Genomic DNA, 18,685 nt, shown 5'->3' with positions numbered 1-18,685 from the left:
GTGAGTGTTCTGTGATGCAGGGGTATGTTAGCCTTGTTGCAAAGAAGCTGGTTATGGTTCAGAAAGTCATACCTAATCGTCTGTGCCAGCCCTTCCAAGAATCCGAGAAGGAGGAGCTTCGTGCTTTCCAGGGCGGACGTAGCCGATGCAAGTGTTGTTGGCCGGTAGCTGTGCATCTCGAACTGTTAGCAGACTGAAGTCATGTAGAGCACGAGGAAAAGAGAAGCATTGCAAGTGTGTTCCCCTCAAAATGCCATGTGGTCCCAGTGAAGTGACAATAACCAAAGAAAGAAAAATCAAATCGGAAGAAAAATGCAATATGCCCGTAGGCGAGAGACAAAGGAAATGGTGAGGTGAGAGGGATGGGAAACGGTGCAGTGACGGCATGGTGAAGCGAGAACGAGGGGGAGATGGCACTGCAGGGAGGCCGAAGCCCCGCGATGGCAAAGTATCTTCATGCCTTCCAAACACCGGCTTCACAGGCCAGGTGCGAGGTCATGAGAACCGCCGAGCTTTACAGCCGGTGACGGTTGAGTGCCCTCATCACAGGGGAAATGGTTGTGCTTCGATAAAGACAGAAATGGTCAACTTGCAGTTCATGACTTCGATGGCGAAGTTGTTGTCAACCAGAGTGAAGCCGACAATTGCGTTCAAAACCACGTTTGGCCTCGTTCTGCAACATCTCGGCATGTTCCTGCATCTCCTTGTACGCCGAGTGGCCATGCTGTGCTTCGAGAGCCCGCAAAGGCGGAGCCGAGAAGCTTGAGGGGGAAGAAACTTGTCGTGGGAAGAAAGTTGGATGGAGGAGGAAAAATTTGAAGGAGGAAAAGGGAAGAGGGGGAGGGGGGTTTTATAGCCCTCTGGGAGGACCATCTGCCCCGCAGCTCGAAAGAAGAACCGTCTGTTGAGCCACACAGTCGTGCGTCAGGGGAAAGAAAGCGAAACAACGAAGATGGGATGAGAAGGAAGGCCACAAAGTTCTTCAACTCTTCGTGACAGATGTGAAGTGCGACGAAAAGAATCGTCCAGAGACTTGAAGAGGTTGTTGAAGCGGGAGTTTGGTGGGAGTCACAGCATTATAGCCGACTTGGACACGCACAAGATTCTCTGACCCACACGCAGAACCGGCAGGAGAGTTCTGATGAGCCGAGCTTTGAGATTGCGAAGCACGAAATATACGTCACTCGGACATGAAAAGGCAACAGGCTGTCGAGGTTCTCAACCCACCAGGACCAATCAAGTGTCGAGGAGTCGAGAGTCCGGGGGGCTTATCAAGCAAGCACGACGGAGGAAGGAGGCTGGGGACTGGTACTTTGGTCACGTACATCAGTCCAGACTCCTGTCGTTCGATCTTTCTGACTTCCAGACGGCTTAAGGTACGTCACACGAGTACCTCAATAGCACCGAGTGGAGACCATGCAGATGATGCCATTCGGTTTGTCAAATCAGCTCGCGAGAAGAGATGAAGGGTTGATGGAAGGAGCTCGACAATAGAAGAAGGACAGTTCATCCCGTTGTCTTCTGCCCCAACCCCTGCTCATGGCCAGACGGGTGACTTCTGTTGAGTACCCTACAGGCCTATGGAGGCAAGGCGCACATTCCAGGCTGCTTTGGGGTCTACGAGGCTGACAAATTGTTCTTGAGTCTTGGGACGGAATGAGTTCCAGGTTTGTATTGTATCGAAGCTCTCACAGGTTGGATGATATTCGGAACAGTACTTCGTCCCAAGATGTGTTCTCATCAAGAAGCTTGTGTTGACGATCAGTGGTGGAATCAGATCGAGGCCCTGGAGAAAGGTGTTTGCTTGCTATGGAAGGTTGTGTGCTGCCCATTCGTCCCTTCGTTCTCTCGTCCAGATTGTGCACGCAGGATGACAAATGGTTCCTCAGAAGATCTGATGCCGCAGGAGGTGACGAGTTCTACCTCCTGGGTAGAAGGAAGACGGAAGGAACCAGTGAAGCGTTCTGCGTTTGCTCTCCAAACTTCAACGGGGCTCTCCTCTTGGAACCAGAGTGCTTTTCATCTCGAGTTTCCTCCAGATCCGTGGAGGTTGTGCTACGTCAAGTGACTCAAGTCCAGCTGCAAACAAGACGAGCCACAGATCACAGTGGGAGTAGCGGTAGCCAGCACGGATCTTTGTGTCTGCTCGGGACCGATGAGATAGCAGGAGCGCGAGAGAGCTGATCGAGACGAAGTACCGATGTACCCGAGGTGGGGGCAGGAGTCTAGAAGTGAGGAGAAAGGAAATGAACAGGGGGTCTGCCGGGAGTGCCTGCCCTGAGTAAGAGGATGAGGTGACGAGGTGTTGAGACAGGCGGTGCAGTCATGGGAGAGATCTGAGAGCAGGTTGATGATCGTGGAGAGCTTCCGGAAGGAGCATTGGAGGATCACCAAGCCGGCAGTTGGGTCTACGAGATCGCCGATCGCCAGAGAGGGCATCAGGAAGTGAGGACTTGATGAAGCTGAATGTGTGACCCATCTGCTGCATTGTTTGACCACCTGCACTGCCGTGATTCCTCGTGCTTATTGCTCTGGAGCTCACGGTCCGAAAGCAACCGCGAACGGCATCATGACATCACTGCAGGTGACATCGTGAACTTCATGGGGGGGGCAGAAAACTTGCCCACAGCCGTTGAAGATCGAATATAGCGAGAGTTCTGGAGAGTTGGAGCCAAAGCTGTTCCCTGCTTCCTTGTCGTGCATTGCCCATTTTTCGTGTGAAAATTGGAGACTGCGGGAGACCTTCATCGCCAACTGCGACTCCGACGCCAGGCCTCCGCCCCGGTAGGGACGACCACCAACACCAGAAAAAACATACTATCACCTCCCAGTGGCTCTCTGAAGGATGTAAGAGTATTCAGGAAACCTGCAGATCTTTTGTTCCGAGTTGTGCGTCCTGAATGTGAAAGAAAGCATCGCCCAAATCCCGGAGTGCGGCGTGGACCCACCTCAGACACTCGATCATCACCATCACAAGCACCAATTTTCGTGTCGCTCTCAAAGCACATGGCACTCGGAATTGCACAAGGTCACTCTATCTACCATGTGTTTGTCGATAGCTCCTCAAAAATTACAAATCCGTTTTCTCCTGATTCCTCAATCCCTGTGGAAACTCGCCCTGGACACTCGATCAAAAATGGTGAAGCTCCGCCTCTTTATCCCTCTTTCATTCTCTTCAAAGCTGGATAGATTATCAGTATTGCAGGACCCAGTGGTTACCGCTCCTGAGGGCGCTCCTCAAGGACTGAGATCGCTTTCAACTGACCTCGTTTTTGGCCGCTGCTCTCCTGCAGCGTTGGCATTTGATCATTGGATCTTCATACCGATCCTGGCAGACAATTTTCTTCTACTTACAACTTTTGGAAGTGGAGATGGCAATCCATGACGGCTGGGTGCTTTGCAGATGATGACAAGACACTGATGGCACCGGCAGCGGCAGCGGCGGGATGGCAACCGACTGACTGACTGGCTTGCTCGGATTCTCTGGATCCCGGAGAAACACCTTTCTGATGCTTGATCAATATTGCATGTTTTCTTTTCTCTTTTTTCTTTTCCTTTCGGATTTTCAAAAAGGAAGACAAGTTGAAGTTGGGCACGTCCTCAAATGGCCACTGTCAGGATTGAACGATGTCTCTTCGGTGACACTCAATCACGAGAACCAGGAATAAGTCATCCGCGTTTCCCAATTAATGGATTCCTTGCCTCTGAAAATGAAATTCTCGTTATTGTTTGCAGCGAGAAAATTCGAGAAAACGTGTGGGCGAGATCTGTCCGTGGCCCGCGACGGTGCGGGGCAGGCCCAAGTCATCCAGGACACTCGGTCAGCACAACACCACGAAATGTTCAATCAGTCGGCAATTGCGTTCTCTTGATCCTTCTTAGTCCTTAATCCACGTGAATATCAAGTATCATTTCATTACGACGTTTCCTGCAAATGAGTCTTGACCCAAGTTGGAGCCCCTCCCGAAATTTCCTTTGATCGCCCAACGCCGACCCACGCAAACAAAGCCATTCTTCCAATCTGCTACCAAAACGCCACATTGTCCATGCTAAGGTTTCCTCCCAAACGACCTCCTGTCTGCCACCCCTTGTGTATTGTCTACGAGTCGCGCGAAATAGTCGATCGCTTCATCTTTCCTCGAGCCCTTGGTGCCGGCGATGTAGATAAGTCAAGTTGCCAAGCCAAGTTCAAGCAATCAAGCAAATTCAAGCAATCAAATCGAGGTCTCCCTGTACTCAATCAAGTAATTATATATCGTCAATTTGATTGACTTTAATTGGCCGCCCGGCAGAAAAAGTTTTTTGGTAGTAAAAGTTGTTCATTTTGCCCGCGGTCCGGACTTTCGGGAGCGATGTCGGGTCAGGGTTAGGGTTATCTATGAGCCCCACTATTCTTGGCAATTACTTAATCAATCAAGCAATCAAGCAATTCAACTTCTTTACTTGACCCACTCAGTCAATCTCAAACCCTTATTTGATTGAACTTGAGTTATCTACATCGCTGCTTGGTGCAGCCGCCGCTGTCATCACGAAAGCTTCGTGCTTGAACCAGCCTGCCTTCCTCTTGCACGTCTCTTCCATATTCAGAGGTATTCGGGATCAGCGGCGAAACACTGAAACACAAGGGGTTAGTCAAGGAGTTCATTTCAAGTAGGAAAGGAGCTGCCGGTCGAGTGTCAAGCTAGGAGATCCTCTATGATTTTGGACCGGTGAAGAGTTCAACAGCAATACAAGTAGTGCTTACTTTTGCTAGGAAGAAATTTCACTGACCTTCATCTTGAGCTTGAGGTAATACGCGGAGAAGGATGTACTGTTTGTTGGCTGGGCGTTCTGGGACTGTTGCGACGAGCACCCATATGAGCTTTCAGTTGACCTGCTTCAACAGTGGTTCAGCTGTCGGGGTTGCAAGTTAGCTCTGGATCCAGCGCGACTGTGCTTGCGAGGCAGAACTTCTTTTGCTGGCGAGTGATTCTTTGGAGGTTCTGGCTTACCTTGTAGTGGGGTTCAAGCGATGGAAGGTTGTTTGGGTCGCGGGGGACGATCAGCGAGTCTCCTGGTTGTGGGGCTTGTCGGAGGCACTGGAGGGGGGAGTCTGGGAGCCCCTCGCGATCTGGATTGCTCTGAGAAGAGAAGACTCCTTGGAGACTTCAGAAATGGCGTCGTGGAGGTGACGTGTGGTTAGACTGTACTGTCTTGTTGAGAAGCGGTCGCGGCGGATCCGCAAGGCTTGGGGAGTATCGAGCTTCAGAACCGCTTGCAAGGCTCTGTCGCAAGTGGAAATTTGGACAACGTCCGCAAAGAAAAGAAAAGTCAAGATCTTCATAACGGCGAGTTTGGTACGCGAAGTGAGTCTTGATTCTTGGTTGTTGTGGGGGAGTCCTTTTGGGTTGTTCAGAATGCCTTGCCGCAGGTATCACTTTGCGGTTGGGATTTGGGAAAAGGGCAAAGGTCGACGGCAGGGATGTGATAGAAAAGACAAGGTCATGGTTCAGGAATAAGATTGCTGCCACCGATCACGAGTGCCCAGTAAACTCACCGGCGACCGTTTCAGCATCTGACCCCATCCCTGCTTTCCCACTCTCACGCAGTTACCCGACACTACTACCGAATCTAGATTCTCGCTACAACCGGAAGTCACATTATCAAGCGCTGTCTTTACGAGTGTAAAAGCTCACGATCAACTGATCTAGATTCTGTATTCAGTCTAGCCTCAGAATCCATTGTGACGTCCCTGTACATGTCCCCCTTCAAGTGACAGCAGACTCAGCCTCAACGAGGACAATCCTACAACTACTCCCGGTGCTGGGGCGTGCCACAGCGCCACATAGGGCTCCTTGAGGCTCGGCGGGCTGACCGTCTGACCAACAAGGCTTTTGGACTTCCTCCAAATTCGATCAGCACCTCCACATATCTCGAGGTGGGGATCTAGCCTACCACTTTCTTGTCATCTTATCTCGAAACAAACAACTTCTCAACAATTTGCTCGCCTCAGTCATCCCAAGCCAGACCTTGTGCCACCGTGAAGGCATACTGTGCAGTGGATCAAGACAGAAATCCTCAAATCGTCTGATCAAAAACAGGGCTGGCGTCATCTGGTTTGCCCCGGCCGCCTCACACAGCCAGGTGACACCAGAAGTACCAAAGTCACTTCTCCTTTCATGCAGGCAGGGCTCCACCCTGATTCGCCCTCCCAGTCCCACACACTTTTTCTTTTCTCCCACACTTCCTTTTAAACCTTCCCCTCTTCCTTTCTTCCTCTTCTTCTCTTTTCTTCTTGCTTCATATCTCACCACAAAAACCACCCCCGACCTGCCCTAGGGGGGCAGCCTCCCATGGCTGAAGCCAAAGCACCCGCGAGGGAGAAGGCCCAGGCTCATGAAGTAAGTATCTTGCTCTTCTTCTTGTTTTCCCTTCCTTTGATCTTGAACCCCGCCGATCAAGGTTTTTCTCGCGGTCATCTTGTTCATCGTTCACCTTTTTTCCATCGTCTCACTCCTCCATCATCTGGTGTCAACTAACGTCCCATGCCCTAGGGTCACACATTCTGTGCATGAAGAGAGTCTTCCCTCTCCCTTCACCCATCCGCCATGCACTGATCGATACCTATTGCCCGCCGTATGGCGTCCCGTCGGGTAAGTGATTTTCCAAGTTTGGATCGTGTTCACCTCGCCTTCAACTCATATACTGACCAACATCAACAGTGGTCCAGTACCCATCAGGCCCGTGACTGGGACCACCGACGGGGGCGCTACAGTAGTCCCTCCTGGGGCCAGGAAGGCAGACCACAGTTGCCGCCAGTCGAAGCATTGCAAATACTACTCGACTGGCGGTAACTGTGGTAAGCGGGGCAAGTGCCGTTGCCGGTATGTTCATGTCATCTCTCATCTCACTTTTTGATCATCTGCTAACATGCAAGAACAGCGGGCGGTTTTCGAAGCCATCGAAACAATGGTCACTTCTACCCTCTGGGCATACCACTCTTCCAAGTCTCCCGACCGGTCGTTGGACCCGCGCTGCGCTTCGCAGCAACGGAGCGGCTCCTGCGGTGGCATCGGCCACATGTCCCGTGAGTTCACCTGATGTTGTCCACGTATTCTGAACCAAGCTGACCAAAGTTCCATAGGCGACGCGCCGTTCCAGTTCCGATCATCTCCAACCCCGAGTTGCCGCCGAACCCAAAGTCCCACCGTGACCACCTCTCTGACTCTTCTTGCGGCGGGACAGCCGCAGAGGTGATGTGGCGTGGGCAGCCGCGAGGCCATCACCACCACGTGCGACGCCCGAGGAAGACGTCACTGCGTCAACGGCTCCAAGAGCTACAACTGCGGCGAGTCTCCGGGTGCACTATCAGGATGGGTTTCGATGGCGCACCTGCGCAGCCGCCTGCTCCGGCCCCTTATCCTCCGCAGCCATATGGTGCCCCTCACCATTGGTGGGATCAGTCTTCGCCCTTTCGTAGGACACCTCGACCGTTGCAGCAGGGGCTGCCTTCACCCGCGGGACGTCTTCGGTCGCCTTGTCATCGGCAACCTGGCCCAACACGGATTCGTCGGCAACGCGAGCATGGGTCTCCATCATCCCTCGGTAATCGCTTCGGCCGCCGGCCCCCGAGCCCAACAAGCGCGCTCTCTACGTTGGGGGCCTCGACCCCAGAGTCACGGAGGACGTCCTGAGGCAGATTTTCGAGACTACTGGCCATGTCCAGAACGTCAAAATCATTCCCGACTTTGGCGCTGGCCCCGCAACTCGAGCGTTTCCTTCCCAAGCCCAAGGTTCTCGGTGCCCCCACCAGATTCAAGGTATCTCGGATACTGGATGTCTATTGCGATGCCGGGGCCAGGTGCATCTGTTGCGTGCATCGTAGGCAAAGTGCAAACGCAGGCCACAGCAGGAAGGGAGATCTGACGGGAAAGCGGTCGTATGGCCGCCTCCCGGCATCGCTCCCAAGGCAACCCTCGGGGCGGTGTCGGGGAGGCACGTACAAGTCCGGCCCGGCCCCAGCCAGGTGCCTACCCTCCGAGGCCCCAACAACAGGCAACAGAGCCCAGCGAGACGAACCCCCGGACGACTTCGACTTCGACTTCGACTTCAACTTTGCCTTGGCATCTTTCGACAACTTGGCCTCCAGTTTGGCCCGCATCTTCTCCAGCTCGCGCGCCTTGACGCTCGCCGGGTGCTGCCGCTCCATCCTGGGGGAAGAACGGCGACCTGAGCACACCGATGTACGAGGCCGCGGCGCGCACGTGCACGTACTTCAACGATCTCAAAGTCCGACGACGAGAAGCCGGAAGTCTTGACTACTCGTCCGGAAGAGTCTGTGGTCCCCCCGGTGGCCAGGAAGGCTGACCAGTCGAAGCACTGCAAGTACTACTCGACTGGTGGAAATTGTGGTAAGCGGGGCAAGTGCCGTTTTGTACATGACCCGCGACCCCGAGCGATCCTCCATTATTTCCCAAACTTCCATCCTCGACAACCCAAGATATCCCAACAGCATCACGCAAGCAACCTTTTAGTCGGCAACTCAACGGAGGAAAGATGACCCTCCAGCAGCGCTTGCTCTTAACCCGCTAAGTGTATCCGCGAAGGCTGGACCCAAACCCACCGCGGTCTACTTTGTTAAACGACAAGGAGCAGGAGGATCTGTCCATTGTCCAAGCCATCAAGTACCTCCAGGACAAGGGTGCTTACAAGAAGAAGAACCCATTGGATCAGTCTTCTGGTGGTAGGAGGGGGGTGGGAGGGGGAGGAGGCCGCTTTCCGTCGGCGGTCTGTCCAGGAACACGATGCTCCGTCGCTGGACTGTCCGGGTACGTCCTGGGCATCCGGGGATGGAGCAGGGGAGGTCGCCGGCGGAAGCGTGATGGGGGGGTGGAGGTGGCTTGTATGGTAGAGATATAAAAGAACAAAAAAAAAACTTGAAAACAACTTGCGTGCTGAATAAGTGATTGCTCGTGTGACTCGAAACTTGTGACGTTGCTGTTTCGTGTCTCATCATCGAAGGAATCTTGTTGACTGTTTGCAGTTGAGTGACATACGAGATGTGTCATGGCGTGCGCGGTATCATCGCAGTCAGATATGACTCTGGCATGTTGCTCGCAAGTGCTTCCCGTCTATAGATGAGTGGCGCCTGCCTGTTCGGAAGATGGACATGTTTTGTTCTACCGCGTCAGTTGATGCACTCTCTCCGATGTCGGGTGTCGCGAGATCTTAAGACAGAAAATGGAGAACAACACGGAAGGCATGTAAAAGATAAAAGAAACGGAAAACAGAGGTTCATAGGATTTGATTTCGAAGGGTGTGGTGTCTCCGTCAATTTGGAGAGAGGACAGGTTGCTTGAAGTCAAAAGCGGCGTCGACGTTGTGGACCGGTGGAACTGCCGAGAGGCAAGCACAGGATGCGGCTCTGTTACCTCACTATCACAGCTTCCGCGAAATCCGTGCAGCCGCAGATAATACAGCATCTAAGTGGCATCAGTGGAACCCCGCGCTCTTTCCCGCTTGACATCTTAGCAGAGCCTCAAAACCATTACAATTCCAAGTCAACAACTGCTTTCTCCAACTTTCATTGCCGGGGTATTTGATGTCTCAAACCCTCTGGACAACTTCAAATGATTGAACCACCATATATCTCTCTGACTTTGGAGTTTTGGACCGTCTTATGAACGAGCCGTGTAGGCAACCCATTGGGGCTACAGCGCTCTACAGGGCATGCATGCTATCAGCGATGCAACAACAACAACTTCTCCGTCAAACGACCGCATCAAATGCTCAACATCGTCATGAAGACGCAGGGATGGAATCCGTTGCATCCGCCGCCCTTCTGCTGCCTGTACCTACATAAAGCTTCCCGAGTTCACCGACATCTACCTCTAGTATGCAAAGCAAGCCGGACATGCAGCGCCGGACATGAGTGGATGAGTGCTGCGGTGCGCGAACCCGACTTCAGTGGACGGCAACTCCGGTTTCCTTTTCTTCCTCTCACCTTCTGCCATATCACGACACCACCTCACCACTCAAACACCAGGAGATAGTAATCCTCGGTGACATAATCTTTCCCCCTCAACTAGTACCTCTACTCAACATCACCATCACCCTTTCGTTGACACACAGCTAACACCCCCATCAACAGGCTCCCTCCTGCTCCGCAACGACCTCCCTCCTCCATAACCATCATCTTCCTCTTAAATACCACCAGAACCCAAGAATCACCGGCATTTCCGCCTGCCATGGCTGGAGACTGGCCTCACGACCGACGAGTCCATTCACACAAAGATCTCCACGCCCCATCCCGTCTCCTGCTGAGACTCCGTACCTCTAGTCTCCGAACCCAGAACCAAGAACCTCACCCACCATATCATACCTATGTTACCTCCACGACTCCTCTCTGGCCGACAGCACCGAGAGACCACCCATCGACTTAGGTTTGGCGCAGTTGTGCCTGGCCTTCACGACACCGACGCGGCCAAGGTCGCGAATGCTGCTGCGATTGTCATGATGCAGGTGAAGGTCACCTACGCCAATTGAGAGAAGGAGAGGCCCCATTATCAGGGACGCGGCAGCTGTCCTTCACGCTCAGCACCAAAAGCAGTGTGGCCCAGAGGACCTGAGAGACAACAAAAGTTACCTTATCACCGGAACAATCGCAGGAAGGAGGGAAAAGCGGTTCGAGTGCCCCTGGTTGGAGGGAATGGCTGGGCTGCCATCGTTTTGATCGTTGCCTCCCTAGGTAGTGCATCATCCGCGGTACCTGTCTTGGTAGCCGGCATGCCCGTCTGGCTGTCGGTTCGCTGGTCACTACAGGTATGATGGGGAGTGAAACGCTGCCCGACCAGAGCACACAGTATCAGAGTCTTGCCTTTCGTGTAAAATCTTTTGTATTTCTAAACTGATTGCCTGAAGCTCTATTTCCTATGGCACCCGACCCTACAGCCCATCCTCCATAGCACTCCCAAGTCCCAACCGTTGAACTGAACGAGGAGTACCTGTATCCAAGCCTTCTTGTTGCAAGTTGTTGAATGGGAAAAAAAAAGTTGGGTTGAAGAGTTGCCGCGCTCCAATAGGGACAATCCTCGGAGAACGGCAGGTGGTGCCCAGCGGCTCAGGGTCTCGATGTCCCACACAGAATAAACGGTGAAGGACGGAGCAGAAGTGAAATGGTAGGGCCAATTAACTCTCCCTGGATAGCTAGGGCGCCGCGATGCGATCCAAGTCCGTTCTTGTGGAGGTCCTTGAGGAGAGCTCCGATGTTGTTTTCGATGGCCGCGCTCCAATAGGGACAATCCTCAGAGAACGGCAGGTCGACCTTCTTGCTGCAGACGCCGAACCTGCCAGTCTCGAGCACATACAAGGCAGCTGACTGGGGACCGGGGTGGGGGTTGTGAAGCTGGGTGAAGTACTTTGATCCCTTGGGGACGAAGTAGCGGCCGAAGAATGCTCAGCTGAGTCGAGAAGGGGTGATGGCGTACTGCCTAGCGGTATCAACAGGGTGGATCGTGGACATCGAATTGGGTTCTGTCAATCTTCATGTTGTTGCCGGCTTCAATCTTTCTTGTGGTTCATGTTTTCGAGTCTCTTGATTTTTTGCTTCAACTGCTCAAACTCAAAGCTGAAAAGATTGATGGTTCAGGTTGGCTACCTTAGACTTCCCTGCCGCCTCTGCTGAAACCACCACCGCCGCCGCGGGAGAAGCCGCCACCACCACCGCTGAGGTTGTCAAGGCCGCAACCACTGAGCACTATGTCCGGTAAACTTGAATACGAATGGGAATTCGTAACGAGTGGGCAAAATGTGCTGTTGTAACGAGTGGCTAGGTAAGTTTGGTGATGGCACTACCTGTAGGCTTTCAGGAGTGATGAATTGGAAGACTCTGGTCCAACGGCCCCCGAGAAGTCTGTATTGCCCATCTTTAACTCTCACCGGCTCTGAAGGCTCGGGAGGTGAGAGGAGGCGGGGTCTTTGCCTGACTTGGTGTGGTGGCTGGCGACTCGGGCGTCGGCCAGCTGGGCTGTACTCCGGGCGTCGTGCTTCTCAAGCCAAGTTCCTGTTCTGAAGGCAAATGTGATGCCATTCCCAGACGCGGCCAGGATGTGAAGAGGGCCTTGGTTCCCTGTCGAACAAAGCCTTTGTCTGGCGTTTTACCCCCAAAGTCGATCGTCAAATTCACCTCGTCACCATACAACCTCTTCCCGTCGACTGGCCAACGGTTCTCCTACGTTTTAGTCGGAGTCCTCATGGTAGCTGGAAGTCCTCAATGTCGCGGTCCTCAAAGTCAGGTGCGTCAAAGTTGAGGTTCTCAAGTGGGAGTTGGTACACAGGGTCGGGGTACTGAGCGCCGGGGACCTCGACGTCGTAGTACGGAACCCTGGAGTACGGAACCCCGGAGCGCTCAAGATCGGAGTCCTCGTCGGAGTCCTTGTCAGAGCCCTCAACCGAATCCTCATCTTCAACCGGATTCCTCTCAACATCCACCATCCAACCACACAAACAACGCCTCAATTTCCCAATCAACTCCCTCGCTTTCTCCTCATGCCCCTCTCGTCCGTTGGCCAACCCACACTTCGGCTCCTCCCCCACCTCGCACTTATCCCAAGGCTTAGCCACCACATCATGACCAAGCGCCCATGCTATGCTCCTGAAGAGCATGCCGTGGGACTCGTGGGACTCGTGTTCCGTGAAACCTTCCGCGAACAGGTCCACATGCAGTTCTAGACCTCTTGTCCAGACTGTGTAGTAGCTTGGAAGCCAGGAGCAAGTGCAGACCGACGACTCTTGTACTTGGGCGTCCCACATGGCCTTTGTGTGGTCGGACCAGGACTGCGTGATTCTGGCTGGGAGGGCAGAGGTGGGAAGGAGCGGGGCCATGTTGGGCGGGAACGGCGCTTCGCGGTGGAGGATGTTGTAGAACAGGAATAGGAGGCGGATTGCTGGAAAGGGGAAGGCTTCCATTTCATCTGTTGGAGAGGGAAGTGTTAGTCGTTGCTGCCATTCGTGGAAGGAGGATTGGAATAGGTGGTAGGTTGGACTTACCGATGATGATGGTCTTCTCCTCGCTCGTCAACAGGTGCTCAAAGTGCATGTTGACACCGCGTCGGATGTCTCCTGCCAGGTGAGCCCAAAAGGGATCCGGCAGTCTCTTGGTCAGGTCAACGCTCAGCCGCCTGAAGGCACTCCGTTGGCCGAAGTAGAATGCCGCCTTGACCAGCTTCCACCGATCTACCAAGTTGTTTGCGAAGAGACCGTTTCTCCGATCCAAAAGCCATCCTCGCGCAGCCCACGACAGCGAGGCTGTGGTTGAAGATGGGTCCGCCATGCCGATATTGAACTCCAAATCGTGCGCCGTCTTTGCAATCCGGAGCACGAGGTCGAGAACGTTCAACGTCGACGCGGGGAGGCTCACCCAGCCGTTGTGACAGGCGCGGAGTATCAGGAAGAGCGCCTCGGGGTCGACGCTAGAAAGAGTGATCTTGAAGAGCCTCAAATGATCGTCGGTGCGAGGGATGTTCTTGATGCACCTCTCGCTGAAGAGGCGCTTGTAGAATGAGGAGTTGAGGAACAGATGGTCAGAGCGGATCAGGAAGAGGCGCTGAGGAGGTATAACGACGCCGGGCGAGGTGCCTCTAACGAGAATGAGTGTGTCGGCGTCGCGGTCAAAGGAGACGGTGTCCTTGGTCATGTAGAACGTATGGCAAAGCACCAGGTCAGGCGACGTCAATGCCATTGCCGGAGAGGAGTGGGTGCTGGGCGAGGTGCTCTGGGGAGGGGTTTGTTGGTTCATCTTGCTAGGTTGTTGACGAAGACTGGATAATACTCTTGGTAGGGGGTTCCTGACGGTCAACCCGAAGCAGTAGAGAAGAGGTAGGCGGTAGCAGGGAAAGAGGTGTGGTGGTAGAGCGATCAGCCAAGCGAAGATATGCGCGTCTCCTGATGTTGGGTAATGGAAAGAAGGGAAGTAGAGGTATGTGGAACTGGAGAATTCTATATAACGGATTTGAGTACTGTTGGAACGAAAAGTAGGAGTGGAGATTGACGGGCCGGGAGGATAGAGTGAAGGGAACAATAGTACCTCTGGAGGTACCTTCGCCGATTTTCTTCCGCGTTCTCTTTTTTCCGCCCGGCAACGTTTTCTGCGGTAACTCTATACACTGGTCAACACTCAAAACTTCCTGGTCAGCACCAGCTCACAATAATCCTCCATCAACAACAAACCCTTCTTCACTGCCTGTACCTTTTGAACCAGCGCGCCTTCTCGCCTTTCGATACTTCGACATTCACGACCACATCACCTCCATTCTCAGCAATGTCTCAACCCAGTGCCCCGGCCATACCCCTCTTCCTTCGCCGTCGCCCAGTTCTTCAAGACCTCTTGACGATGGCTTTCTACTCCCCCGAGAAACCAGATGTCATCTTCGACGAGGACGGCGACGTCCTTCTCACCGTCGGCGACCAGAGCGAAAAACGCAACTTCCTCATCCGCTCGTCCCTCCTTCGTCAGCACAGCTCGTACTTTGACGACGTGCTGAAAGTTCAGAGCCATGATTCCAAAAATCCTTGGAGACGCAGTTACAAGCGCGCCGACGTCTTAGCTCTGTTCATCATCCTCCGCGGTCTTCACAGCAACATTTGGCCCAAGCAGGTTGGTTTGAGGCTCCTCGTCCGCTTGGTCGGAGCCACTTGGCGTTTCAACTTTGACAGAGAGCTTCCGGATGGGAGCGCGCCGCTGAGGACCGCTGCGTGGGGGTGGCTTTTTTCTATCCGCGAGCGGCTTGGCCTGAGCGACATGGTCAGGAGGTGGACGTTGATGAAGGCTGCGTACTTCTTTGGTAATCTTGCGGCGTTCAACAGGCTCAGTCTTGAGCTTGTCCGAGGGCATATAGGACTCTTTGCGAATCTGGAAAATGCCCAGGCGGCAATTCTAGGGCTGGGGGTGGATTTCCCAACTCCCATGAAAGTAACGCCGGATAGTCTTATTCTTGGTAAGTCCGATCTGCCCTAGCAGTGGCACTTGCCAATCCGACGGTCTCTCTCGTTCTCTTGAGGAAGGAGGATTTCAACCCAAAGTCAAAGTGCACCCACAGCCTCCTTGATCTGAATCACTCCCAAGGCCAATATCAACGGGATCCAGCTATAGGTCAACCAAACCTAACATCTCCCCTTCACAGATAGACTCGCATACATCCGCAGTGGATTCCGCACTCACCTCAACGATCTCTACTTCGGCGACGTTTACGATTTCCTCTTCGACAGAGGCCCCTTCCCTCAAGACCATCTCCTTGACATTCCCGCTCCCCCGGCGCTAATCGATATGTTTGCTGAGTCCGACGGATCTTCAACCTCCTCGACATATAGCGTGGCACAACAGTGCACCTGCGCCTGGCTGCCCACCTACTACAACGGTTGGCTGGAGCTCTTGGACTCCCGCCTTCCTTTTCCACTCAAGCGTACACACTCGCTTGACGCGGCGGCCGTGCCATTCCGCAGGTTCCTCGTCGAGTCTCAAGGAAATGGGGCCGTTGATATGCCTTGGCGTGACTGTCCTGGATATAAGGAGCCAGACTGCGAGATGGGTGAGCTGGACCATAACTGGGCGGGAAAACAGCTCCGTCGGTTGTTGATTGGGGTGTTGGATTATTGGGAGGAGGACGTAAAGACGGAGGTTGAGAAGTATAGTAAGGAGATTGGGGTGGACGGGTTGTGGTGGGTGCCTTGGGCTCCGGAGGAGGGTGAGGGGGTGGTGGAGAGTCAAAACGTGCCGGAGGAGTAGTTGTCGGGTTGGAGTCTCGTTGTGAGGGATGTGGGCCGTCAAAGTCAGTCGTCTTTTCTTGGTTTTTATTTACGGTGCTAACAGTTCGTCAGCTGGGCGTAATGCCTTTCTTGAACAAGCACGGAGGTCATTCAAAGATCTTACGAATGACCTCAACGAGTTCTTTGATATCCTAAACAACCAGTTCAAGTGAACAGAGAAGAAGGATGGTAAATGGAAGAGCTGATGCAGAGACTGCCCTGATATGACTTCCCCATCCGAATACATGCCATGCATGTCCATTTGTGATTACCATACCTGCCTGCGTTTGATCATCTTCACTTTTGATATGCCTGCGAGGAAAAAGATATCTGGGTCCCAAAGATGTGGAATAGGGCTTCATCTTGTAGAAGAAGAGACTGCTCCAAAGCTTGGGGACCATGGGTTTGTACCGTAGCGGGAAAATGCGGAGGGGAATAGGGCTTGTAAGGCTTAATGTAGCTTATAGGACTTATAGATTCAATAAGCCCTATTGTATTAATAGGTCCTATTAATTTAATAACCCTTATTGAACTAAGGGAGGCCTCTAATTGTTTAATCCGGGTGTCCGCTATAGACGGTCGCTAAAGGTCCCCAAGTTGAGCGTACTACTTTAGTGCTAAAGTGACGATACTTCTTTCCCAAAGTTCATTTTCCCTCGAAACTCCACTACTCTATATCAAAGGAAAGAACGAAGCCTGCCTTCATTTAATTAGGCCAATAACTTAATAATTCTTATCGTCGCTCTTATTCTGATAATTACTAATTCGATTCCAATTAGTAAGAGCTTTTTTTCGGTCGTACGAAAAGTTTCGCGCGACCAAAGTATAAATGCCTTCAACCGGACTTCGAAATCGAAATCCTTCGACTAACTACTAAAATAACTACTACCTCTCTCTAAAATTATTATTAAATAACGACCCTTATAATAACTTTCCCAAAGGTTTTTATAAGGGTCTTTAACTTTTACTATTTTACACCCAAATCCGATTAATTAGAAGCCTCCCTCAACTCAATAAGGGTTATTAAATCAACAAGGCCTATTCCATATATACGCCCTAGATATACAACAACGCCTATTGCGCTCAACAAGCCCTATTACGCTCCTTATATTCCCGCTGCGGTATACACATCCTCTCGTGCCCAACCGGTCTCCCAAACAACCAACTGGCTTATCCTTCGAAGTGACTCCTTCCCTGACACTCTTGAGCTCTTTCTGTACCAGCCACTCGTAATAGCTTCCCTTGCAGTACAGGCAGGCGCAAGCCAGGGCTGGTGCAGGCCTGCGGCAGTCGGTCTAAACATTGCCTTTCAGTGTGCTGGCTAGTAGGTACGGTAAGAAAACACTCCACGTCAGTAGAAGTCCACATGCGAGCTTCCTTTGCCCTATGCATGCAGGTTTGACACTCTGTCCTTTCTCGTGCCGAACCAAACTGACACGTTCTATCATGACTCATGAGCAGAGTCTAGCCCCATTTGCGAAAAGATTTATGTCGCCGCAAACCAACACGCCCTGCGTGCGACGCTTGATGTCAATCACTTCTTCCCAGCTATCAAACAAGCGGCGAAACCATTCTGGGGTTTATGAGGTGAAGCAGCTTCAGGGCCAGCAAGACTGGGGGTACCTAGATCGGGAGACAATCCTCCAAACACTTGACCAAGCACTACCTTTCAGCCCTTGGCCATATCAATTCCTCCATCTTGACAACCAGGAGAACAGGACCGCCAGAGAAACAATCCACCAGGTGACCGCGGGATATACCATCGGGAGACGAGAAGAGACGCGTGCTCAGAAAGCTCACCATCGAACTCATAGTAAAAAGAACCAAGGGCAGGGCGATAGAGGTGTTTGTGCTGGCGAGAGATGTATAGGTGCTGGCGAGTCCTAGATCTCAGAACCTAGGTACTTCCATCCTTCGGTACAAGACCGACATCCTCCGCGCTGAGAGCATCACCACGTTTCCACGAAGGGCTTAGACCGACTCTTTTGTTAAACCAACACCTCCTGTGAGGGTCCGTTTGTCTACCTGTAGGTACTATATTTGGAAGACCAGCGCTTCAAATCAATGGTCAGAGGCGTTCATAGGATGGAGCTGCGCGTGTACAGTTTTTGAAGAGCTTGAGTCATGGGGGGAGGAAACGGAGCAGGAGGTAACCTAATCTCCTCTCTCCGCTACAACTCGTTTTGCTGATATTTTTCTGATTTCCAGCCAACAATACTGAAAACTGACATACACACTGGCAGACAGCGGCAAAGCAGATACCACCACCACGACCAACAACCACCACAACAACACCAAGATGACGACCGAAGCGACCACCACGTACACGTTCACCTGCGCTCCTCCCCCCGGCTCGGCGGAGAGTCCGCCAGCAACATCTTCCCAAGCCCAGGAGCGACTGTCAGGGGCCAGGCTGTTGCCTTCGACCAAAGCTCCCGTGTCCCGAGGTGCTGCTTGAAGAAGGGATGCACAAACCAATCCGGGGCATCCTCTGTTACTACCGCGAATGTTAGGGTGTTCACTACCTCCTCACCGGTCTCAATATCTAAGGGTGGACTTGTCTCAAGCCTTATTACCTGTTACGCATAAACTTGACGACTCGAAAAATGGTCTGCGGGTTCGCGGACGGAGAGAAGATCAAGCGGTTTAAAGCGGCAGCAACACGTACGTGGTGCAAGTGGGATTTTCGGCGGTGGGCATCTCGTTCGCTTTGTTTTGCCCAACTTAATTCCGGGAAAATATCACAAACAAAAGTCTGTGTGTTGATGACTTCGGCGTTGCCGGGGTGATGCTTTTGTATGTGGTTGTGTAGATTACCTACTCGAATGCGCGTAATCTTTATCACAGTATGGGCATAAAAGCCTCTCGTCCCGTGGACGAGGAGGACGGCCCTCCCGTGCAGCGA

General features: G+C 52.7%; 3 protein-coding genes across 3 annotated transcripts; 2 read left to right on the top strand and 1 right to left on the bottom strand.

The window, feature by feature from the left end:
- The first annotated feature begins 6,273 nt into the window (after nucleotides 1-6,273).
- B0H65DRAFT_591218 (uncharacterized protein) lies at nucleotides 6,274-10,704 on the top strand. Its single transcript, XM_062831091.1, has 9 exons — nucleotides 6,274-6,380; nucleotides 6,922-7,070; nucleotides 7,124-7,180; nucleotides 7,251-7,548; nucleotides 7,613-7,799; nucleotides 7,882-8,222; nucleotides 8,270-8,390; nucleotides 8,573-8,807; nucleotides 10,422-10,704. Exons 1-9 carry the CDS (start codon nucleotides 6,333-6,335, stop codon nucleotides 10,522-10,524), a joined length of 1,539 nt encoding a protein of 512 aa, XP_062678214.1. The 5' UTR covers nucleotides 6,274-6,332; the 3' UTR covers nucleotides 10,525-10,704.
- Nucleotides 10,705-12,228: 1,524 nt separating this feature from the next.
- Nucleotides 12,229-13,774, bottom strand: B0H65DRAFT_432596 (uncharacterized protein; the record flags this gene model as incomplete). The annotated part of the gene is made up of 2 exons (XM_062825015.1): nucleotides 12,229-12,923; nucleotides 13,027-13,774. The coding sequence occupies 2 exons, from the start codon at nucleotides 13,772-13,774 to the stop codon at nucleotides 12,229-12,231; spliced, it is 1,443 nt and encodes a 480-aa protein (XP_062678213.1).
- Nucleotides 13,775-14,368: 594 nt separating this feature from the next.
- On the top strand, nucleotides 14,369-14,992 carry B0H65DRAFT_433103 (uncharacterized protein; the record flags this gene model as incomplete). Its single annotated transcript, XM_062825043.1, has 1 exon — nucleotides 14,369-14,992. One exon carries the CDS (start codon nucleotides 14,369-14,371, stop codon nucleotides 14,990-14,992), a length of 624 nt encoding a protein of 207 aa, XP_062678212.1.
- Nucleotides 14,993-18,685: the final 3,693 nt, after the last annotated feature.

This window comes from Neurospora tetraspora (genome assembly GCF_033439725.1).
Source record: "Neurospora tetraspora strain CBS 560.94 chromosome Unknown B0H65scaffold_7, whole genome shotgun sequence".
Taxonomy (NCBI): domain Eukaryota; kingdom Fungi; phylum Ascomycota; class Sordariomycetes; order Sordariales; family Sordariaceae; genus Neurospora; species Neurospora tetraspora.
This window is presented reverse-complemented; position numbering and strand designations above follow the sequence as displayed.